At 36.6% G+C, this 24,800-nt stretch overlaps 4 protein-coding genes and 1 pseudogene across 4 annotated transcripts; 2 read left to right on the top strand and 3 right to left on the bottom strand.

Annotated features, from left to right (window-relative positions):
* Nucleotides 1-901: 901 nt before the first annotated feature.
* LOC120145397 lies at nucleotides 902-4,975 on the bottom strand (annotated as a pseudogene).
* A 2,563-nt stretch (nucleotides 4,976-7,538) lies between these two features.
* On the top strand, nucleotides 7,539-9,470 carry LOC120145480 (RING-H2 finger protein ATL65-like). Its single transcript, XM_039159303.1, has one exon. It carries the CDS (start codon nucleotides 7,669-7,671, stop codon nucleotides 8,863-8,865), a length of 1,197 nt encoding a protein of 398 aa, XP_039015234.1. The 5' UTR covers nucleotides 7,539-7,668; the 3' UTR covers nucleotides 8,866-9,470.
* A 1,129-nt stretch (nucleotides 9,471-10,599) lies between these two features.
* Nucleotides 10,600-12,022, bottom strand: LOC120145482 (plastid division protein PDV2-like). Its single transcript, XM_039159304.1, has 2 exons — nucleotides 11,666-12,022; nucleotides 10,600-11,296 (listed from the first exon to the last, which is right to left on the bottom strand). The coding sequence occupies exons 1-2, from the start codon at nucleotides 11,951-11,953 to the stop codon at nucleotides 10,691-10,693; spliced, it is 894 nt and encodes a 297-aa protein (XP_039015235.1). The 5' UTR covers nucleotides 11,954-12,022; the 3' UTR covers nucleotides 10,600-10,690.
* A 440-nt stretch (nucleotides 12,023-12,462) lies between these two features.
* On the bottom strand, nucleotides 12,463-15,125 carry LOC120145475. The gene is made up of 9 exons (XM_039159300.1): nucleotides 14,967-15,125; nucleotides 14,755-14,871; nucleotides 14,218-14,628; nucleotides 13,820-14,139; nucleotides 13,633-13,732; nucleotides 13,487-13,546; nucleotides 13,315-13,401; nucleotides 13,082-13,210; nucleotides 12,463-13,004 (listed from the first exon to the last, which is right to left on the bottom strand). The coding sequence occupies exons 1-9, from the start codon at nucleotides 15,042-15,044 to the stop codon at nucleotides 12,702-12,704; spliced, it is 1,605 nt and encodes a 534-aa protein (XP_039015231.1). The 5' UTR covers nucleotides 15,045-15,125; the 3' UTR covers nucleotides 12,463-12,701.
* Nucleotides 15,126-19,404: 4,279 nt separating this feature from the next.
* On the top strand, nucleotides 19,405-24,419 carry LOC120145476 (aspartate--tRNA ligase, chloroplastic/mitochondrial-like). Its single transcript, XM_039159301.1, has 15 exons — nucleotides 19,405-19,804; nucleotides 19,895-20,038; nucleotides 20,113-20,222; nucleotides 20,495-20,606; nucleotides 20,720-20,791; nucleotides 20,977-21,068; nucleotides 21,403-21,523; nucleotides 21,979-22,101; nucleotides 22,209-22,404; nucleotides 22,501-22,688; nucleotides 22,790-22,861; nucleotides 23,315-23,413; nucleotides 23,516-23,596; nucleotides 23,921-23,978; nucleotides 24,070-24,419. The coding sequence occupies exons 1-15, from the start codon at nucleotides 19,454-19,456 to the stop codon at nucleotides 24,237-24,239; spliced, it is 1,989 nt and encodes a 662-aa protein (XP_039015232.1). The 5' UTR covers nucleotides 19,405-19,453; the 3' UTR covers nucleotides 24,240-24,419.
* Nucleotides 24,420-24,800: the final 381 nt, after the last annotated feature.

Genomic DNA, 24,800 nt, shown 5'->3' with positions numbered 1-24,800 from the left:
ATCAAATAATATATATATATATATATATATATATATATATATAGAAGTTCTAAAAAAATTACTTGGTTCAACTGGTTTTAATTATTTATAATGATTCAATATCGTTAGTTGAAGGAATCAAATCATCAAATTTTCGGTTCAACTAGACGATAAACACTGGCAAGTGGAACTAATAACAAAGAAAGCTTTACAATTAGGGATGGGCATGGGTCGGGTTTTTGGTCCACCCGACCCTACCCGACCCAAGAATAAGGAATCCTCTATCCGAGATTCGACCCGACCAAAATAAGATTTTACCCGACCCAAACTCGACCCGATGTATAACTTAAAAATTTGACCTGACTCGACCCGAAATAATAAAAAATATTATTTTTATTCAATAAAAACAGTGATTTAATTGAAAAAAATAATATATAGAGGGGTATCATTGTAATTATTCCTAAATATATAAGGTAAAATTATATTATCTTTTTCGGGTCGGGTCTAATATTTTTCACCCTAAACTCGATCCCGTCTCAACCCGAATATCATATTGTAAAAAACCTAACCCAACCCGAATCCGAATTTTTAACATATATCATTTACCGACCTGTCTTTTCAAGTAAATACTACACAACAGAAACATGTTTCTGCAACTACTTGTAATAATCACTTCAGGACACCTGAATTTCAACTTCTTCCCCTCACAACTCATCTTAGCATGCCTTGGTCCCCTTGGCTTCAGTGTGAAGTCAATTTTCTCATGCAGATAAACGATCCTCAACTTTTAATAGAAAAGGATGAGTTTGGATCATATGAATAGTCGAGTGATCATTTAATAATTTTTAATAGTCGGGGGACGTTACCTTACTTTTGTATTGATAATATATTTTTCGTATCTCGAAATTTTAAAAATCTATTTCTAACATAAAATTGTATGCTTGAAAGTTGGGGTCACCATATCACTCTCCATGTCAAAGGGGTTCGGTTCCAAATGCACTGCTTTTAGCATTTCAAAGCCTCGAAGCTGTTGGAAGTATTATAGATTTTGCATCAGTTGATGAACAAAACTTAAATGATTTCTATAACTTGCAGTACAAGGAAGACGAAGATGTTGAGGTGTTCATCTACTTGCTTGATGTTTCTTGCCAGTGTTGTTTAGCTCGTCCAAAATGTACTTTTTAGCCTTCGGATTTTCGCATAATGACTTGAAATCGATAGGTTCATTATGTTCCATTGCCCAGTCTTCTAATGCCTTCCTCTCAGGGACTACCACGGCCACCAGAAATGACTCGAAACTGTTCCCGTAAACCCAAATCTGTCCGTCGGAAAGTTTCGAAAAACTCGGTTTTAGGGCCTTAATGGAGTACTATGTGCAACTGGTTGAATAGTTATGTGTACGACTTACCGATGCTATAAGAGGGCAACGCGAGTAATGTGTTCTCGATGTTCTCGACTGCAACATATTCGCTTTGAGAAAGCTTGAATATGTTCTTTTTCCTGTCGATGATTTTCATCGTCCCATCGGGTTGCAGTTCACCAATGTCCCCTGCAACGATTTCAACATATAGATATCAGTAAGAGTCACGGTTAGTAAGATCAGGAAGTGCATATCTCTTTAATACCTGTATGAAACCAGCCATCAGTAACAACTTCGCCTGTTAGGTCTTGCCTCTTGTAGCAACCTGAGAAAAGGGTGTTTCCCCTGAGGCATATTTCTCCTCGTGGCTCATCGGAAAGTGCGTCTTATCCCATCTCCGGCACCGATTCAAGCCTCACTTCGATGGTTGTTACTGGAACCCAACAGTTCCAATCGTAGACATTACATTTTCAAGGGAAGTATAACACCCACCACAGGTCTCAGTCAAACCTATCACGTTGAAAAAAACAGAATAATTTCAATAAATTTGAGCAGAAAATTTTTCATTAACACTTGATTTAGTTGTTACCATATCCTTGTGATAAATTAGAGCAGCAAGAGACCCTCAGAAACTCCTCCACATGCCTCGGCAAAGGCGCTGCACCCGATAGCATTATACGAACTTTGCCTCCCAATGCTCGTCTAACCTACAAGAATAACATGAATTTTAACAAGTAAATCAGGGGTATTATTCAGAATCGAGAAAAATACGTCACGATCGGAAAATAAACCTTCTCGAAGACGAATTTGTCCATGAGAGGGGATGCTTTCTCGTGTGGGAATCCATTCTCCATGTTTCTCAATTTGCTGTTTTTAGCTTTTACATTAGATGGACTGTACACGATCTAGTAAATCCAACAACCAAATATAAGGTTTACCAGTAAACTTACTAGTTATAGGCATACTGTAACAACTTATTCCGACGTTGGTAAAGTTGATTTGTCGATATGTACAAGTGTATATGCGGTCATAAACTCTTGGAACCGCGCAAAATGCTGTTGGTTTTAGTTCCTGGACATCGTCCATTAGATAACGGACATCCTGCAAGTAAAGCATGATGATTTAATTAGATGCTTTAACACTAAAGAAGGTAAGAGTATGGAAAATTGTAATCTTATCCCTTGCCAGAATCCTATTGAGGAACCTCTTTTGATGAAATAGGTCTCCATCATCTGATCGTAGACGTGAGCCAGAGGGAGGAAGGAGAAATATGTATCCTCTTCTGAACACTAACACAATTCATGTCAAATATGTTAAACTTCACGTCAAAGACTAACTCGAAAACACTTCGATGTTTTACGATTAAAAGGGTCTATGTTTGCTTTCTCACAGGTTTGTCTGTGATTTCTATCGGTTGATATATAGACAAAACTTTTGTCATGATTGCCCTGTTTGTGAGAATGACTCCCTTTGGTTCTCCTGTTGTTCCACTTGTATACATTATGGTGCACATATCAGTCTTCTGTTTCGGCAGAAGCTCACAGTCCAAAGAACCCTATGAAACTTTAATAATTTAAGGGCACAACAAAGTTGAGACGTGTTACCAGCTCGGAGAATTCTTTCCATGAAAAGACAGATACACCGAGCTCTTCGGCTTCCTTCTCTTGTGTGGTGGAAGCATTTGCAAAACTGACAATGGCTGAAGAACATAAGATGAACACTTAAATTGGTAAGCTTTTACTGCAGAAAATAGGTAAATTCAACGTCAATGCACCTAATTAATGGATTCTGCACTTACTTTTTAAGCAAGAACAACATGCTGGAAGGCATGATAGGATCCGTCCAGGATCAAAAGCGTATCATTAAACGAAGCTAAAATGCAATGCAACCGAAAAACATATTGCACCATCTGCAATGAAAACTTACAGAAGGCAGCTTGTTCTCTTGAACAAAGGCTATTTTAACTTCGGCATGGTTAACGATGAACTCCACTGCATTAGCACTTGCAACAGCGTAAAACCAGATAAACTATCACCTCGAAACCAATCGAAGAACAACTGACAATCATTACACCGAAAAATGTATCGACAAAGAGATGTCATACCAAGACTATCATACAGAGGTACATATGTTACAGCTTGACTGTTACAAGCCTGTGGAAGAGTGGCCAACAAACAAATTATACAACACAAGTCACTTAACAGTCAGAAAACAGATACTAGGCAAGGCATACCTCCATAGAAATGATCCACTCCGGACAATTGGATCTGTAGATGCCGCATCGGTCTCCCTAGAAAAACGACATTAGATTAATAAACAAAGTTATAAAGGAAAATTTGTGTTTAAACTGGTTTAACATTAGGATTACTTACAGGATTCACACCCTGGTTCCTCGTGGCAGAACCGATTCGGAGAGCAGCATCATAAGCCTCCTGATACGTGATCATACGCCTCCTGATACGTGATCATACTTAAGGACCAGCTTGCTGCAAAAGCAAAGGAAAGCAAATTATTATATCCTATAAAAGGAAAGAGTAAACACCTCAATTTTCAGTTTTGTCCAAGTGTTAACATGTTCTTATCCAGTACATGGAAGTTTGAAAGATTTGATTTTGAGACAGACCAAGGAAATTGCAAAGTGGTAAACTTTGAGCATTAAGGGTGGGTTTGGTTCACGGAATGTAAGATTGCCAATAGGAATGTAAGATTACCAGGGAATAGGATTACTGGGAATGTTGTATTTTGTGTTTGGTTGGTTTAGCAGGAATGTAAGATTACCGTGTTTAGTTAAAAGAATAAAAGATTATTGATGTATATTTGATCAAATTGTCTTTATTATATATTTGTTTTTTTAACAAGTTGTAAAATATTTATATATTTTCTTTAAAAAATTTAAATTTATATAATTTTTTTACAAAATTAAAAATATAAAAAGGTTAATGAAAGGGTAAAATTTTATTTTAACCCCTGAACTCTATATAAAATTTTAATTATAGACTTTTTTGCAAATCTAAAATAGTTTAAGGATAAATTTGTAATTTAACCTTTATAGAATTTTTATTATTCAATGACGGAAGAAATATATTTTTGGAAAAAAGCATTTAAGGACATTTTAGTCCAAAACGTCTGTAATCTAACAATACCTAAGGAAACAAAGGTAATGACATTCCTGATAATATACCCTAAAAATCTACTATTAGTAATCTTACATTACCGAAAATGAGATTCTCGAACTAACCAAACAGAGGAAATCCCACATTCCCCTATCCAAACGCTCTTAAGTTACTATCTTGTTGAAGCATTTGGCCTGTTCTGTAGCAATCATCCTGATATTACCTTAGAATCCGTGGTTTGTAGTCGTCCCAGCATTCGATTGGTCGGATTCCTTTAAACAGAATCACTGCAGGAAAAAAAACAATATTAGAAAGTTAAAAAGCGTCTACCCTATTAGCTCAGCTGGGTTAGAGCGTCCTGCATGGGACAATTATTTTTCTCTATTGTATTGTGTTGGTCTAATTGTATTTTTGTCCCTGTTTTATACTCAAGTTTATGATTTAGTTCTTATATTTTTATTTGGAGTAATTTGATCCTCCGCTTTTAGAATGTAAACATCTTTTCAACATACAAAACAATCATTATTAACTTGATCGTAAACCTCTAAATTTAGTCCTTATACTATAGTTTGACATGATCTGATCCTCCACTTTTATGAAGTAACATGCATCCTCTCAACACAAAATTACCACTTATCAACATAGTTGTGGTTTTTTTAATAAAGAGGTTGGTCAATATTTTAACCACAATAGCTGTTAAAATAATATAAACATTTATTCTGAAACATCGATAGTTGTTAAAATAATATAAAAAATCATCCATTTATTTTAGGACAGTTTATACCCTAAAATTACCATAAATCATTTTCATAAACCTTATGAAAATATTTCAAAATACAATAAGACATGCTTTTATAAAAATATTCGAGGTTGACTCATCGCAAGTCGTCCTTATATCATATAAGTACATAATAAATGCACTCACCGGGTATGCCTTACTATCAAAATTTGATTATTCTTGAACTTTTTCCTTACCTTTTGCTTTGCTCTTATCACTAGTTCGATCACGATCTACACGAGCATACATACAAAACATATACAAATATAAAATATGTGTTAGTATTATTACTAACATTTTATACTTAATAATAATACTCCAAAAGTACTATTATTTTCTTATATTTACTCTCCATGATTTTACTCGTGTGCGACCAAAAGAAGTGTTTAAAAATATGTCAAGTGGTTTGTTAAAGTAATTCATTAAGTCTCCTGAGTGTTGTTCATGAACTAAGAATTCTCATGAAGAGCTTTGTCGAACGCATAACTTGTTCAGTTGAAAAGGAAATTCATCTAAAAGATAAAACTCATTAAACGGACTTTTATAGGAATGGTTATATTTAAACGAAAGATCTAAGTCATTAAGATATAAACCCTTCATGTTTTCAATTCCTAAAATAGTAGTATGCTTTTATGAGATAAGGGTGTACCTTCGGGATAGTGCATCTACTATATTGTTCTTACCTTGTTCGTTTAACCGCTTGAATAATCCGTGGTTATTATGGATGATAACCTTCGTCGAAAGTATGTTGTGTTGCCAAACTTCAAGCGTTTGAACCTTGTCAAAAGAAAAGAAATATATAAGAATATCATCAAAATAATTAACAACATACTTATCTTTTAAGAATTCACTCACATTATACTTACCGAATAGATATGCTTTGAATATTCGAAAATTTATTATTCTATTAGGTTTAAGTAGAAACATTATTCCAAAGAAACATGCAATATCGTTATGGACTCTAGAGCATGTATAAAATATATTCGAGAAAATCACACTCCAAACAAACAATGTCGATGTGCAGAAGCTCCTATCTGACAATGTCCTATTCCCTCGTCCGAGCCATCATTATAATCAAATATATTATAGGTGATAAATTATTAATAAAATGTCGCGTTAACATTTTTTTATAAAATGTATCATTAATAAAAGAAGCGGAAAGTTTTCTTTTATAATAGTGATTATTAAAATTTGATTTGATTTCAATTTTAGAATTTTAAATAATCAAATTTATAAAGTGATAAAAAATATGTTATTTTTCATTAAGATCTTATCTAATAGTTATGTCTGTTTTATAAAAAAAATAATTATATCTATAAGATATACGTTATTAATTACTATTTTTTAATTAATATTACTTTATAATCATTATAGACTATTAAAAAATTGGGTTAAGTATACAAATTGTATCTTGATTATAGAATATTATTTTATTGAGTCCCTCGATTATAAAAAATTACAAAATGATTTCTTGCTAGAGGATGTTGTTTTGTTGAGTCCACCGACTATTAAAAGTTATAAAATGGTCACCTGACTATTTATTATATTATAAATTCGTCATTTTTCGTTAAAAATATGACGACAATATGAGATGGATGTTAATCTGTTGGAGATGTGATAAAATTTAATCCAGAATCTTAAACGACTATCATATACAACATGTTAACATCCAGATTAGACTATCGTTATCTTTTTAACGGAAAATAATGAGTTTGAAACATAATAAATAGTTAGATGTTAATTTTGTAACTTTTAATAATCGAATTGCTCAATAAACAACATCTTATAGTTGATGAATCATTTTATAACTTTTAATAGTCGATAACTTAAGAAAATAAACCACTATAATCGAGAGATCGTTTTTGTATATTACCTTTAAAAATAAAAAAATAAAAAAGTTTATTATTTAGTTAAAAGTCTAAAATCACCACCAAGTACGTAGTGTGAAAGGGATCATACGTACTTAGCCTCCTGTCTTCCATTTCCTCCAAGATCCTAATCCTGTGGGTCACCACATCCAACCTTCTTTTCCATTTTTCCCATCATGTTTTCTGATTCACGCAACCATATACTTTTACTTTACAAATCCCAAACCCAAACCTATGATTAACCAATAGTAATAAACCACGTCATAAAAAACGACTGATTTAATTATCCGTTGACTGAGTTTTGAACAGATCATTACGTGTCAAGCAGCTAAAGCATGGGTGTTCCGGTTTTCAAGATGAATTCGTCCGCAGGGGATAAAAACTTGTCGATAGCCTTAAATTCATCAATTGTTTTCGTCTACCCGCCATCTCCTCGCGACAAATCGTTGGGTGTGAGACCAGACAAAATAGTCAACCCTCAAATCTAAAACACTTAACACTTGGTGTGTATGTGAAAAACAAACAATCCACCCATCACCGCTCTATTAAACGCCGCCGTCTCCGCCGATTATGGGGTTCATCGCCTGGGCCCCATCTCCATCGCTGACCCCTTCTCCATCTCCGTTATCTTCAGCGTCAACTACTCCGTCTTCGACGTCGTCGTCGTTGTCGTCTCCGCCGCCTTCGAAGCTTCCAGTTGAATTCAGTCCAACGTTGATCGCCATGGTGGTGGTTGTGGCCGCAGCATTTCTGATCGTCACGTATTCGCGTCTGATCTCGAAACGGCTTATCCCTCTAATTCTACGTTTACTCAACTTCATCCGCCGCCGCAGTCGGCGACGACAACGCTACTTACCATCCACAACGACCGACCTCGACTCACTTCCGCCATCTGATCCGTTCGAGCTCCCTCTTTCCCCTTACGGCCTCGATGAATCTGCCATCAAAACGCTGCCGCTCTCTCTGTACAGTTTGAAAACCAGACCCAACAACAGCCCCAAAGACTGCGCCGTGTGTTTGTTGGAGTTCGAAGACAACGAATATGTCCAAACACTCCCCGTTTGCTCGCACGCCTTCCACGTGGATTGCATTGACGTCTGGCTGAAATCGCACGCTAATTGCCCGCTGTGTAGAGCTCGAATTTTCGCCACGGAATCTCCTTTCACACCGTTAATGGCGGCGAGAATCCGTCCGAGCCTTGACGACACGGTTTTCGTCAACAACGCTCTGGATTCCCTGACGGAAACACCTCTCCAAACTTTCCCGAACAACACCGTAACGGAGATAACCGAAGAGGCGTCACCGAGAAGAACAAACGGAAGCAATACTTGCGAGGAAAAGTTTAATTTTGTGTTGAAAAGGTCGTATTCATTTGGTTTCGAGAGGAGTTTAGCGGCGGAGAGGATGATGATAACGGAGCCCAACACGGCTTCGCCTTGGAGGTATAGAAGAGGAGGGAATGGGTTTTGGAGCAAAAGGGCATCTCCGTTTGGGTCGTTAATGATGAAACCCAGGGTTTTCTCGTTTAGATACTACAGAGGGATGAAAGGTTCACCCTTTTTCCGTCGGAGAGGGTTTTTCCCATTGTCGGAATCAAGCATCAGATTTTCCGGCGGCGGAGGCGGCTCGTCGAGAAGAAGTAAGTCGATGGCGAGCCCGATGTTTTTAAGATCAACGGCTTCAAGCGTGGCGGCTTTCTCGTCGAGCCGGCTCCGTTGCGGCGACCCAGAAGCATTGCTCTCACCGGAGAGGTTCAACAGAAGATAAATAAAAAAGAACAGAGAAGCCATTCTTTCTTCAGAGAAAACCCAGAGTGGACACGTGGACAGCTGGATGGAGAGAACGGCGGGAGATAGGAGAGCGGAAAGGCGGGGAGGCATTAATGAAAGGTGGGGAAAGACTATTAATGAAGAAATTGACGAGACACGATTGAAGGAGGAGGAGGAGGAGGAGAGGAGATGACAATAAATGCAGAGGCGTTGGAGTTTGGTGTGGTGTGGTGCGAATACGGTGATTCTATATAATGCCGTTGGCTTGGTTGTAGTTGGTTCGGGTTTCCAACCAATAATACTCATACGAGCATTTAAGTAGCTTAAACCAGTAACCTCCAAAATCCACAACAGTATAAAATGTAATAGCGTTGTATGGAATCCTTTAAACCTTCAAATTCAAAAGCCGTGCACCTGCTCTAGATGTCAGTCTATTACGTTATTTTCGGGGTCAATTACATCAACCTCCTACTTAACGAAGTTAGTTATCATCTTGACGGTGGCAAAATCCCGTATGCAATGAATTAGCAACCTAAATGACTGAGCTTTGAATGTAATCACAGGGAAAGTTGAAGGGGTTTGCATGCAATTTACCTATTAGTTTACTATCGAAAGGGATAACACCTAGATCATGTCTGCAGTGATAGAGGCTGAGCAATAGATGATGCTAATAAATGGATTTTGGATGTTTCCTGCTTTTAAATTCACTCAGAACTTTTTAATGAGTTTTCACTTTTACAGGGAACTGTGAAGATTGGATCTCCAAGTTAAAAAAGAAATTTAACTCAGTGGTATGCCACATATATATATATATATATATATATATATATATATATATATATATATATATATATATATATATATATATATATATATATTCTATCCATCTGAAAAGGTCCAGGTTTGAATAATTGCGTTTACTACCAAGGTTCCAGCTTCGAATAACAGCATCTATAAGTGTCAATAACTAAGAAATATTCTGAATCTAATTCCTTAACTTTCATATCCGCCCACAAGTGCTCCGCTTCACTCACCTCCCCTTCCTCACAAAAAGGCTGGGGGCTAATCCCTCGACAGTAACATTCTAACAATCTCGATAGAACCCTCAAGCCCTTTCATTTGCAAACAAGAATTCACCAACAAAATGAAAACAAGCGGGGCAGAACCACACTCGTTATAAGTTTTAACTAGCAATTCAAATAGTTTCAAATGAGTGACTTCGTTTCCAATACCTGGGGTCCGAATCGCAAGGCGGATGAGTTCCCAGGCACGGGTTTTGAGTCGAGCACGAGGGAGGATGTGAATTTTGGTGGAATAGGAGGAGAGGTTGTTAGCACAGAGGGATTTTTGTTTGGTGAAGAGAAAGAAGAGGCGGGCAAGCTGAGGGTTGTTTTTGAGTTGGAGGGTAATAAGGGAGAAATTAGAAGGGGTGAAACTAGAGGAGAAGAGTGTGAGGACAGAGAACCACTGATGGATGAGAATGGAAGTGACGGCGACATTGGGTTATCGGACGGTGGAGAAGAGGTATCGGGAAAGGCGATGGAGGAGGAGAAGGAAGGAAAGAGGGGATATAAGCCCTGAAGCTGTCATGGAACCTGCTATTTTCAGTGAGAAGTATCGGTTGCTCTTGATTGATAAGAAAACAAAGTTTCTTTGTTAAACTAATATGAGGAAAATTTTGGTCGAATTTCTGTAAAGATTCAAGTTTTCTACTATTTCATTTCCTTAGAACTATGAAAACCCACTCAAGTAAAACTCCATTGCTACTAATGAACAATAAAAGTAGTGTTATACACAACATTTGGAAGTAATATGATATCAAACTAACCGCAACCATAGTTTACATCTGGTTTGGCAACAAGGGACTCGAATGGTACTTCGATCCTCTCTTTCACCAAGCATCGAGCTTCTCCATCTTCCATTACCAAGACTTTCCCAGGTGGACATGGAGCATCGGAATTCTTTTCTTCATTTGCACGCCGTCGACTCATGCCAAAAATCTTTACAGGGTTACCTTTCCCAATGCTTGGCACAAAATTTGACAGGCTTAGTATGTACATTACGCCAACAAGGGGAAGAAATGTCTTCACTGCTGAACTTATGAAGTGGCCAAATCCTTTCCTCGAGTTCTCGGATTCGACTTGCTTGGCACCGGTGGAAATCCCATTTGGCAAAGGCTTGTATGTCGACTGTAAGTGTGACAAAGAGCCGTTATCTGGAACCAAGGACCGAGGGGGGCGACTTGGATATGGAGGAAGGAGGAGATCACTGTTATTCTCCACTGTTTTACTAAAAAAAGCAGAAGCCTCAAGAATCACTTCCATGTCCTTCCCTTGATATTCTTCTAGCTTCTCCAAGACAACTCTCCGGCTATAATCGATCTCGGAAAGGGCAACTTCTTTTTCATAACTTTGTTGATGTTGCAGATTCTGTTAAGTCAAGAAAACTAAACTTCTAATCCATTTTTTTTGTAAGAAAAAACATGTTATCGACACAAAAATCCCTATTTCAAGGAAAAGACTAACACCTAATGCTTTGAATCCATTCTTACACAGGTAACTTCATATAGAAATGTGTTCACTTTGCCCCTACTCCAGAAAAATAATTCATTCTTAAGTTCCATAGCATAAAAATTAGTGCTTGAAATTAGGATCCAATGCGTAGTTTTCTTTTCGTTCCACATATTTACATGCATACATGTCAATAAAATCAGGGTTTTTTTCCCAGAGGGCTTAGGGTTTATAACATAAGAACGTAACATTTAACAAAATTGGGGGGGGGGGGGGGATAAGACAAACCTGTAGGGCAAGGAGCTGGGATTCCAGTGATTCAAGGGCATATCGAATATCCAAAAGCCTCTCGGTTGTTTCTTCGTCTTCGTCTTCATCTTCTCCACTGAGACTTTGATGAGAATCATGGCCTTTGTCTCCGTTCAACCTACCATTTTCATCAGCTTGGTTTTGTGGGGTTTGTTCGTATGGGGGAGAAACAGGGTTGGCGGCGGTGGCTTTTGTGATGCAGCTGCTGATTTTCAATCTCAGCTCCGTCGCTCTTGCTAATGCTAACCCTACTCCCTCTTCTTCCATTTCTTTTCCCCCTCCCTTTTCACACTGGTTTCCTGTTTGTAGTAGCAGTAAATTACGTTAAATGGCAAAGAAACGACAGAGAAGAAAACGGGGAGGAAAATGGGATTTAGTTGTTAATTTCTTTTCGGAGAGAATAAGGCCAAGAAATTGGGCTGATAAACCCAAAGCCCCAACTGCAATTCAGAAGAGCAAACTCTAACCTCTGCTTTACAAAAATAAGATTACGTGGGCTCTCTCTCTGCTACATATGGTTCCTATACTGCCACTTGTGAAACCATACAACAGCATCATCTTCTCTTCTCATTTCTTCATTTTTGTGAATGATGTTCACGACTAAATTCGTTTATGGACTTGTTTATAAGATCATTTACTCGGTCTGGTACTTATTAGGACATCTTTTATAAGAGATGGGAAATGGTTGAAAGACTAAACTAGGGATTTCAATCATGAAGCTTATCAAGATGTTTTAGTTACAATACAATATTATACACAACAAATTCTCACATTAAGATGCATGCAAGAACTTCAAACACAATTAGGAATGACAGCCAAATCACAACCTTCTCAATGGAGAAACTTTGTGATCAAACAGGATAACGAGTGAACGAGCTCAAATGTTTGAAATATATCCTCAAAACTTGTTTCTTCGCCTCATTTGATCCTCAAGTGCCAGAGGGTTTTCAGAAAGTTGCGGTTATGATATGATTCATCTGTCATTCCAAAATCCCACCTTTTGCATTAAATTCAATCACTGAGCTAATTCTTTCGAAAATCGATATCGAAATGCGAAGTTGTGGGAGATCCACTCCATGGTTTTCCCCGTCTTCCTCTTACAAGATGGCTGAAGATTCTTCCTCAGTGAATCAGGCATAAATTGCTCAACCATCTGCAACAAACCAGCTGAGCAAACATTTGAATCTTTTGCAAAATAGTCCATAAGCTTTGGTAACATGATTTTCTGTTCTTTGTTGACACTCCAGTTTGCCTGTATGTACTCCTCTTTCGCAACTTCGAGTTCCTCGAACACGTTCTCCGGTGTGTATATACGGACCTGTAAGTATTGATATGAATTGAGCATTAACATTTTACCCTGCAGCCATAAAATATGATCTCAAGGCAAACGCATACCGCAGGGTCCGAGTAACTTCCAGAACAAAGTGCGAAATGAAGAAGAGGTTCTGCACATTCAATTGCATATGCTCTTCGAGGAACTCCGACCTTAAATTTTGTCTTCGAAGGAAACAAAAACCGTAGCCACTGCAAGCAGATGTAAGAAATCAGTTCTTTCAGTGTTGTGATAAACAAGTGCATTATTTCCTAACCACCATAAGTGGATAAAAGTTTTGAGGAAGGAAAAGTACCTGTCCAGGACGAGGCAACCGACATCCCAGAATCGAACTCTGTATTGTGTCTATGCTTATGGTCTGTCCCCCCACATCATAAGATGCCTGTATCATACATAGGCATGTAAATGCAATGGTAAACATCGATTCCATGATCTTCGGTTAAATTAACCAGAGAAGCTTTGCTCACCTTGAGTAATAAGGACAATCTCTTCAGATTGTTTTTCGGAATGCCATAAACCAGAAACGCCTGAAAGAATGAAGCATGTTGCATGTTCTCAAGCAACTTATTGGGAAGAGATTGAATAAAAGATGAATGCTAAGGGGAAACATTACATGCATCACCAGAGAATTGTGTACATTAATCCAGAAAGCTAGCTTCTCTTCATGTTTCATCCTTCGAACATCGACTTCTTCCAGCTGATAAACGAGTGACCTATAAAACACTCGATCTAGATTCTTTATTTCGGTTAAATCAAAATGAGAAATCAAATGCATATGGGGATTGATAAATAAAGCTCACCTATAGTATTGGAGCTTATGTTCAATATCCTGTAACTTCTTACCATCCCTGCAGATCCATTGAATCTTCACCATTGTGCAGTAAGGTCCACTGTACTCCTTTGGTTCCCCAATGCTAAAAGGGTTTTCAAAATGTGAAATAGGAGAGGCCAAGTAATCACGGTTAATCAAAGGTGGATCTGCAAGTTCACAATATATGGCTGAAATGCTCTTGATCATCTCCTCGGAAAGCCAGTTCGGTGTTTCGGTCACATGATCGTCAATGCCGGTTCCGAAATGCTCTGCCGAGCTGTATCCATTTGAAGTATCCATCTGAGCTTGCTGGGAATTGAAAGGGAAAAGAAAATCAGAAAGCATTGATGTCTAAATGCTAACGGAGTTCACATTGATATAATTCACCTCCAACATGGACAAAGGCAGAGAATGGTATTGTTCTATAGCTTTCGCTATGGTTCGTCGGGGAGAATTAACCGAATATGCCGATCGCTGATCCGATAGCGAAGAATGGCTTCGATAAATGCTGGAATCTAACAGTTGTGCACTACCCCAAAGATCATTGCATTCCTTTGGACGATTTCCGATAGAATTCCGAGACGAAACCGGATCACCAGGTTGAATAGTGTCATGTGTCTGAACCTCTTGAAGCATCTCTTTATGTGCCATTGAAGCAGGTTTCGGCTTTTCATGAATGGTCTTTAGAGACAAGAATGTTTTATCGAAATTTTTACGGTACAATGAGAGAAGATACTTCTCCAAGTGGACAACTTCCAGTTCTAAAACTGCAATATCCTTGATAAGTTCCTTGGCATCCTGGAATTTGATTGAAGTACCATTTCATTAACAAAATCAATGGGATTTTACCCCTGTTAAATGTAATTAACTCATGGAAAAAAGTTACTTATAAAAGAAAATAGTCACAAAACTAATGAAATTTACTGTGGGGATTAAATTTTCAACTGCTAAATCATAGGTAAACGGCCTGTGACTTAATGCCTTCTCCAATGTACTCCGAACCACAAATTGGTCCTGCAACCGTTCTTGAAGCTGTAGAATCTGCAGAAAATGAATATGGAAAATATTATAACTTTGAATATATACACACGTACATAGATAGATAGATAAATAGATTAAAGGATGAGAATTTGTACCTCCAGCTTTAACGAGTTTCGAACTTCGATATTCGAAGTTTCGATCTTAGCTTCAACATGACCCTTTATTTCTCTCATTTCCTTCTAGGTAACAAAATTCATACAATCAAACGACTATGATCTATATACTCGAAGCTTCAAAGATTGTGTTTAACTTGTTCTTCATGTCTTTTCCTGTAATGGATCACTGTCAATGGGATAAATCCGTATGTTAAGAGCTGAAAACGGAGTTGTCTGATCTTTGCAGATATATCATCTCTAAGGAAGTGACTTTTATCATGGTAAAAGAAAGCTGAAGAACCCTAGACAGAGCTGAGACTCTCATTCCTAAGGAAAAAAACAGTATAAGACTATGATTTGCCTGCAAAAAATAAATGGGAAGCAAAAAAAAAACGTAGGCATGCAATGTTTTTTTCCAGTACAAGATTAATAGAAGAGAAGACGACAAAATGAAATAAAGATGGAATCAGATTCAGACATTACCTGTTGGAAAGCGTTTGTGTTGTTGCTTCCATGAACTCCAACTGGTTCAAATATGGTGATACCCCAAGTTGCTTTAAAGTATAATAGAAAATTCACTGAAACCAGCATTAAATGCACCAGAGACATAACCATAAGATATATACAAATTCTTAACCCCAATACAAAAAATATAATATTAATATATGTCACAAGAAACATCCAAAACCAGCATTAATTGCAGCAGAATAAAGTATAAAATCTGGGTTTACAAGGTACACCAGATTCAGGATGATGGATTTTGACTACTCATTACACTGATGATATATATATATATTTCTTTTATAGGTTAATATAAATAAGAAGAACCATTGTTGTTTTAACATAGAGAAACATTAATTAGTGTACTGAGGGCAAGATAAGATGCATAGGTACAAGAGCTATACATGAGCTGTATACAAATATGTGCATGGAAGCAAAGGGTGGCCATATCATTTGACTAGTCCCTTGTCTTAGAAAGCTATACCACCTTTGAAGATAGCTTTTTAGAATGGAGAGGAGAGCCTTTTTTTGCATTAAAAGAAGGGTATATGTCAGTTTTTGTTGTGCCTTTGTGGTGGCCTTTCTGATTGACCGATCAGGCCGATGGTCTATAACAAAAAGTTGAACCCAGGACACTTTTAAAGGGAGCGAGTATGTTTCTTTCACGACGTTAATATTTAAATCACTAATATTTTTTTTTTAAAATCTAATGTTTTATCTCATTAAATTAATTTTATGATGAACTTGAGATTATTTATAACAATAATTAATTGGTTAAGATGAAGTTTAAACCTTATGCATGAAAATGTAACTTTGAAAAACGCTTCATGAAGGAGAAACGGCACAGCTGGTAAACACATAAGAGCAAGGATGGAGCTGGCATGGGGGAAAGCTAACTTTTATAATGAAAAAAATGTCTTGTTTTTGCAATCATGCTGCGTCACACGTATGGGTGCATGCATTGTGGAATGATGACTGTAAATGCATGGTTGGTGGGTGCACGTGCCTTTCAACATAATCAAAAAGGAGGGTCGCACTTAAGATGCAAAAGGACACCGAAAACCCCCTCAAAAGGGCTGAAAGTTGAAGGTCAAACAATGATTACCATTTGCATGTTTTTTATTTGAAAGAAAAAGAAAAGTCTGCTTTCTTTCCCATTCACTTTTCATGGGTTATGGTGCTATAAATGGAGCAGATGATGGAAATATTATGGATGACAGTTGACAGACGTACATGTAACCGAAATAAGTTCACAGAAAAGATTATGTTGTTTAATCTCCACCAACTTCAATCTCTGCTCACCGCTGACACTTGGGGGATTACCATCTTAGCTCTAGATATAATCAAGGCCTCCTGGGGAAAAATATATATTATATTAGCTGTCAGATAACACTATATGAAATGAACCTTCTAACAATTATATATGCATCTTGGGTCGAAACCCCCAAAGCGAAATGAAGTTTGTTTTCAAGGAAGCAGAACCGAATCTCAACGTGGAGATTGGCGCGAGTCTTGACTTTAAGTAGAAACCCAAGAACAGACACAAGGATGGATCGAGGAGATGTTGAAGAACACGAGCAATGTTTTTTAAGAAAAAATAAATTTTTATATACCTTCTTTTTTTATTGATGATCTACTTTTACATTATCTAAAATTTTATAATTTCACATTCTTTAAATTTTTTATATAACTTCATAAGTTCGCATCATAACATAAAATCATATGTCTTCCATGGTCACTCCTCTTTTGCAAATGCCACGCATTGCTGTAGATCAAACAGACACCGATGAATGCAGCACTCTGCACACTAAATATGATGGAGAAGAAAACACTTTCGTCTAATATTCTTCTTTACTAATCACCGTTAACCCTATAATTTTTAACTCGGGCACAATCCCTATGAAGGAGTCGTTTGAGAACACCTATGGAGGTGATTTTGACCTAAAATTTCGTTTGAAAGGCAAAAACATCCCTAAACAATTCATTTTCAACTAAAATTTTACGTTTGAAACGTCATTATTAACTAAAACCAAAAAATTAGAAAAACGATACTTTTACGTGAAAAACTCGTATCCAAAAACATTCTCAAATAAATAGGAAAGCCATACCCATAAACTCACCCAAAATCCACTTAAACTAAAACATTGTTAGGCCTTAATGACAGAATGCTCATTTTACCATAAACCGGACCACCTATTGTTCAAAACATTAGTTATTAAACTAAACTTATGAAAACATTAACGATCTCCTTGTAGTTAGGCTTGTAAACGAACCAAACGCACACGAACGGAGTTATGTTCATGTTCGTTCATTTAATAAATAAACGAACATAAACGAACACGAACATAAATGAACAATTTTTTTTTGTTCATGTTCGTTCATTTAAATAATAAACGAACACGAACGAACGAACATAAACGAACACAATAAACGAACGAACATAAACGAACACAATAAACGAACAACACAAACACAAAAAAAACTTATTCGAACACAACAAACGAATGTAAAAAAAAGTAAACAACAAGAATAACAACTTAAAATTCATTAATGTAACCTGCAACTTTAGAGTTAATTTGTTCGAATACGACAAAAACATACATAAATCATAAATAAACTATATGAACATAATGAAGTCTTAAAGTTAATTTGTTCAACAAAACAATCTTTTTGAAATCCAAACAACTTCAATAATCTTCGTAACATATTCAACTTGCCCTATGTTCGAACATAAATGAACGAACATAAATGAATATAAATGAACGAACATATAATCGAACGCTCACGAACATAAATGAACTAACGAGCCCTTTGTTCATGTTCGTTCATTTAATTAAACGAACGCAAAATCTTGTTCATGTTCGTTCATTTAATAAATAAACGAACATAAACGAACTTCCCGCCGCACGGTTCATGAACGGTTCGCTGAACGTTCAGTTCATTTACAGACCTACTTGTAGTTTACACGGGTTGTTTTAAGGGAAAATTATAAAACATAGACTTCATCACTCAATTTTATCTTTCTCCTATTTTAGTTATTAAGGTTTAAATTTTTTTAATTTAATCATTAAACTTTTGGATTGTTCTTATTTTTAATCATTCTAACATTATATCATAAAATTTTTTATAACACGAGTTATCTTTTTAATATTTTATTATAACATAATTGATTTTATTATTAATACTTATATTATATAAAATTTAAAGTATAAAAAAATAAAAATCTTATACCTTAAATCCTTATATCAAGCTCAAACCTTATCATTTACATCCTCACCTCACCCTAAGTCGAAGATAAAATGGTTGACAAAAATAAAAAAGAGAAAAGTACATAAATGGTCCCTCTACTATAGGGCGTTGTTTTATTAAGTCCATTGACTATTAAAAATTATAAAATGATCTTATGACTATAGAGTGTTACTTTGTTGAGCCACTGACTATTAAAAGTTACATAATTGTTATCAAACTATTCATATGTCTCAAACTCATCGTTTTCATTAAAAAATTAATAGTTGTGTGAGTTGGATGTTAACCTACTGACGAGATATGATAGGATATGATATCAGAATCTCAAACGACTATACAACTCAAACAGTTATAGGGTCAAAATTTATCATATCTCAGTCAGCAGGTTAACGTTCAGCTCATATGACCGTTATATTTTTAATAAAAAATGTTGAATTTGGAATATATGAATAGTCATGTTACTCTTTTACAAATTTTAATAGTTGAATGACTCAATAAAGTAATGTCATATAGTCGAAGGATAATTTTATAATTTTTAATAGTCAAATGAGTCAACAAAGTAGATTATTATAGTCGGGGACCATTAATGTACTTTACCCAAATAAAAAATAAAATAAGTTTTTAAGTGCGACCAATATAGAAGCCACGTGCTCCGCACGCGAGACCCAATCCATTAAACCCGTGATCTGCGTATAAACCAACGTTGCCCAAATCCCCTTCGCTCGAAAAACCTCCGAACAATGTCTCTGCTTCTCAAATCCTTCCTCCTCCTCTCCTTTCGCGCCAGACCTCTCGCTGCGTTCCCTTCCATTTTACTCCCAAAATCACTTCCCAATACCCGTCAAAGCCGAACCCTTTCCTCTGTTTCAGCTTCCACTTTTCAATCTCCTCCGCCCGTTTCCTCCGAAACTCCCGGCCCCATCCCCCCTCTCACCGACTCTCTCCGTTGGGTCTCCCGCACCGCCTTTTGCGGTGACTTGTCGAATGAAGACGTGGGTTCTCGGGTCCGGGTTTGCGGGTGGGTCGCTCTCCACCGGGTCCATGGTGGCCTCACCTTTTTTAATCTCAGAGATCACACTGGCATTGTCCAGGTATTCATTTGCAAACTTGCTGTAAATGAAATTGTAAAGTTGGGTTCTTTTTTGTTTTTTAGAATGATGGTTTTGTTTTTTGAATTATAGATTACATCACTTCCGGGTGAGTTTCCTGATGCTCATGATGCTATTAAGGATTTGAGGCTTGAGTATGTGGTTGCAGTTGATGGTGTTGTTCGGTCTCGGCCCAGTGAGTCTGTTAATAAGAAAATGAAAACTGGCTCCATAGAGGTATATTTACTCGATTTGAGCTTATTCATTCTTTATTACTATGCCTTTAATTCCGTGTAAATTATGTCTTCCAGGTCGCTGCGGAGCATGTTCAGATATTGAATGCTGTAAGATCAAAGCTTCCGTTTTTGGTTACTAGCGCGGATGATTCAAATGATTTTGTTAAGGAAGAAATCCGTTTAAGGTTGCCTGCTTTTATCTTACTTCAATTTGTCCAAAAAAAAAGCTATGTGCCTTATTAGCTGATAAACCTGACATTGTCTTATCATATGAAGGGATGGAGAATGAGCTATATTGTTCCTGATTACTTGATTAGCTTAGTTTACAGTATGTTTTTGGGTCTTTTCTTTTAATTTTTTAATTGTATTAAGCAATTCAGTTTACTGCAAATGGTTTTCCTTATGATTTATTTGGGAGTTTGAGTTGATGTCTATTGTTGTAATACTTTTTTCATAGATACCGATACCTTGATTTACGTCGACAACAAATGCATTTCAACATGATGCTGCGTCATAAAGTGGTGAAATTCATTCGACGGTATCTAGAGGATGTACATAAGTTTGTGGAGGTGTAACCCTATGAAGTTTGTTCTAATTTAGTAATTGTTATTGCTTTAGTTATTTTATAGTGATTCATGTTCAGTCTCTGTTTGGTTCTGAACTTTTCATGGTTACAAGGTAGATTGAAACTCCAATGCTCTCAAGATCTACTCCAGAAGGTGCTCGGGATTATTTGGTTCCCTCAAGAATCCAGGTATTAGTTATTCAGCTGCTATTAAATGCCTTAAGACTGCATCCTAATTGGTGGTTATTCAGTCAACACGTGTTAAATTTTCAAGTCTTCATCACGTAAAATTTTCAAGCCTTCATCACCTACCTATATTATTGGGATTTGGGACAATGAAAGAGGTCTGATTCACTCTAATGTATATTTTGAAGTCGGGAACATTCTATGCTTTGCCTCAAAGTCCACAGCTTTTCAAGCAAATGTTAATGGTTTCCGGTTTTGATAAATACTATCAAATAGCAAGGTAAGTTTTTACTTCTTGTCAGCAGCACATGTAAATGTTGCAATTTTTCTCCTATCTTGATAAGCTTTCTGCAATTCTTTTGTGTTTGTGTGTGGAAAGAACTAATTTACTTGAACCAAATTTTAACCATTTTTCAATCTGCATGATGAGAGTCAGGAGGTGCACGGCTGTTCATGGACTCAGTTTGATTTATTTTTCCTATGTTTGTTACGAAAAAAGGGAGGGTTTACAATATCCAGTTTCTTCTAAGAATTAGTGTAACACCAGTTATTGCAAGAATCTTCTGGGCTATAACCAGGACATAATTTCTTTCTTTTTCCATTTTTCCCTCCAGATGTTTTAGAGATGAAGATCTGAGAGCTGACAGACAGCCTGAGTTCACACAACTAGATATGGAATTGGCTTTCACTCCATTGGAGGACATGCTTAAACTTAATGAAGACTTAATTAGAAAGGTTTGTTAATTGGGGCCTATATGATAAAATGATTTGTCCTAGCTCCAAAATATCTTTCAGGAGGAGCTATTCATAAGTATCTCTTTGGGTGGGGTTGGTAATTAAAATATTCAAGTTTAACTCAATACTATGCTGGCCGCCTTCAGCTCAGGCTTGAGGTATGCTTGATGGCTCAGCTTGTGGGCCTTCTTAGTGGCTTGGCTTCAATCTTCACTGCCCAATGGCCCATTAGTTAGTCAAGCTAGGTTTGCTAATTGATCCTCTAGGTAAACACTAAGGCAATTATCAGAAGGCCTTTTGGCACTCTGCCTTTTTACATTGAATGTAAATAAAGGACCGAAGGTGATTTCTCTCACCATATTGGGCATGTGAAGTAGTTTATGCATTTACAAGAACTTCAAATCGTTTTAGTCTCTTCACATTATAGGAGGGTTAAGAAAGCATATTTGATGCAGGTCTTTCTAGAGATTAAGGGCATCCAGCTACCTAACCCTTTCCCAAGACTAACGTATGCTGAGGCAATGGATCGTTATGGTTCTGATCGCCCAGATATCAGATTTGATCTTGAGTTGAAAAATGTAATGACCATTGCCCACTTATTTACCTGGCCTATATTGTCTACTTTTTGCTGGTTTACTTCATTGTCTAATATTCACCAATTTGTTGACTCCCGTTGGAGCTGCAGGTATCTGGCGTCTTCTTAGACACTCCCTTCAGGCTCTTTGCAGATACATTAAAAAATGGGGGAATTATCAAAACATTATGTGTGCCTTCAGGCGCTAAAAGATTTTCAAACACAGCTCTTAAGAAAGGTGATGTTTATAATGAAGCAATCAAGTCTGGAGCAAAGGGTTTACCCTTCCTTAAGGTCTTGGATGATGGTAAATAGTAATTTTCTCTATCTAGTTCAGCTGCCCCCCTTGAAAAGTTGAGTTGCTATTTGTAAATCTGGTCTGATGGTTTTATTATTACTTTAGGGGAGATCGAAGGAATTCATGCTCTAGTATCTAGTTTGGGTCCAGAGAACAGAGAAGAATTCTTGAGAAAATGCTCTGCAGGACCAGGTGATCTGATCTTGTTTGCAGTTGGTCATCATACATCTGTTAATAGAACCTTAGATCGACTTAGGGTATTCATGGCCCATGAACTGGGTTTGCTTGACCACGTAAGTTCCTGAGCAGTCTTCTATCTGAAAACATATTTGTTGCTTTCTTATTATTTTTTTCATTTCTAAAGTTAAGCATTTGCTTCAAATCTGAAATGCAGTCTAAGCATTCAATTTTGTGGGTGACTGATTTCCCAATGTTCGAGTGGAATGATTCAGAGCAGAGATTTGAGGTCTGTGTCATGCTTTTGTTATGTTTTGGTAATTTTATTGAAATAATTGATATATATATATATATATCTGAAAGAATTGGCATTTTTGTGTGATATGTAGCTCCCTTTATACTTATCATCCCCATCTTAGTTTAACAGTGTGTGATTCTGTCATTTTTGAGGAATTAAGGGAGTAGCTGCAGTTTTAGATTTAATTTTCCTTGGTATTATAAGTTTTCTCAGTTATATCAAAATACGAGTATATATTCAAATTTTAAATTTGGTTATTTCTTTATTTTCTTTTTGTTCTCATATGTGCTTACGCAACATAATTTGATGAAAGCTTAGCTTGTTAAAGTAATTTGTATGGAATATATATATATATATGGATGGAAGTTTTAGTTTTGTACTTTTGTTGTATACAATATTTTCGGCTTGCTTCTGCCTGTTGTTGAAATTGTACTTATCTTGTAGCCCTTGCATCATCCATTTACTGCACCAAACCCTGAAGATATGGGAGATCTTTCTTCTGCACGAGCCCTAGCTTATGACATGGTTTACAATGGGGTTGAGGTATTTGTATCATGTGCTTTCATTTAACTTTAAAGGGTGAGATTTGGTCGACCACCTCTTATAGATGGTAACTGAATGCATCATTGCTTCTTGCATTGTCAGATTGGTGGAGGAAGTTTAAGAATTTATAAACGCGAGGTCCAACAGAAAGTACTGGAAACTATTGGCATCTCTCCTGAAGAGGTTAGAAGAACCTTAATCTACTCAAGAATTTATAAATCTATGGATATCATCTGCACCATGTAAATGGGGAAATCTTGTGTCCATTACACATCTTGCTATTGCCTTTATTGTTGCGGCTAAGTAAACGTAGGTAGAGGATGATTCTGTTATCTAGCTAGTGTCAGTTTGATAGTCTGATCCTATTCATAGTGGCCTAAAAGAACATAATAATCGTAGCGAAATACGAAACTAGAATGCTTCTAGTTCCTAGAAAAGCAGAGATTATACTTTGATTTGTCAAATTCTCTTACTGTCCTAATAAATTTGGATTTATGTTATTTACAGGCTGAAGATAAGTTTGGCTATCTTCTGGAAGCTTTAGACATGGGTGCTCCTCCACATGGTATTGACATGCCTAGGCCACAAAACAAACTTTCTTCCTATCTGGAATAAGAGTTCACCTGATATTTATCTATTTCCTCGTATTTTTGCAGGGGGAATCGCGTATGGTTTGGATCGATTGGCTATGTTGTTAGCAGATGCAAATTCTATCAGAGATGTCATTGCTTTTCCAAAGACGACGACCGCTCAGTGTGCTCTCACTCGAGCTCCATCAAAAGTGGACATCCAACAGTTGAAAGATCTCTCACTGCAAATCCAGTAGTTTCTTGTTGATTCGCCTGTCTCTGCAACTAGGCTGGCCATTAGCCATTTCTAGTAATCACCATTGTTGATCATAATTCATAAAGCTTTTCTGTCTTGTATTATGCCCTTTAAAGTAAAAAAAGAAGCAAAATAGTTGTAATGCGCGGTTCAATTTTGACTTTGAGACATATATATGGAACTTGGCCTAATTCGTTACGTATTACACAAATAACAAATAATATGGCGGCGTTCGATGCAAATATGATGGATGGGTAGAGGTGCACAAAAAATTCGAATATTCGATTTTGCGCAAAAAATATCCGAAACCGGATTTGAGAAAAATCGATTTTTTTTTTAAACCGGATCGGATATTTTAAAATCGAATAGTGTAACCGGTTTGGGAAAAAATTGGACAATCGGATTTTTTATCGGATTTAAAACCGATTTGAAAAAAACCGGATAAAAAATTGATTTTTTATTCGGAAAAAATTCGGTCTGTTGTTTAAAAAATTGGATGATCGGATTTTTTACCGGATTAAAAATCGGTTTTTTTAAAACCGAAACCGGTTACATCATTCGG

Source organism: Hibiscus syriacus, unplaced genomic scaffold (genome assembly GCF_006381635.1).
Source record: "Hibiscus syriacus cultivar Baekdansim isolate YM2019G1 unplaced genomic scaffold, ASM638163v2 tig00110893_pilon, whole genome shotgun sequence".
Lineage (NCBI taxonomy): Eukaryota > Viridiplantae > Streptophyta > Magnoliopsida > Malvales > Malvaceae > Hibiscus > Hibiscus syriacus.
Note: the sequence above shows the minus strand (reverse complement) of the source record. Positions and strands in the feature narration are given on the sequence as shown.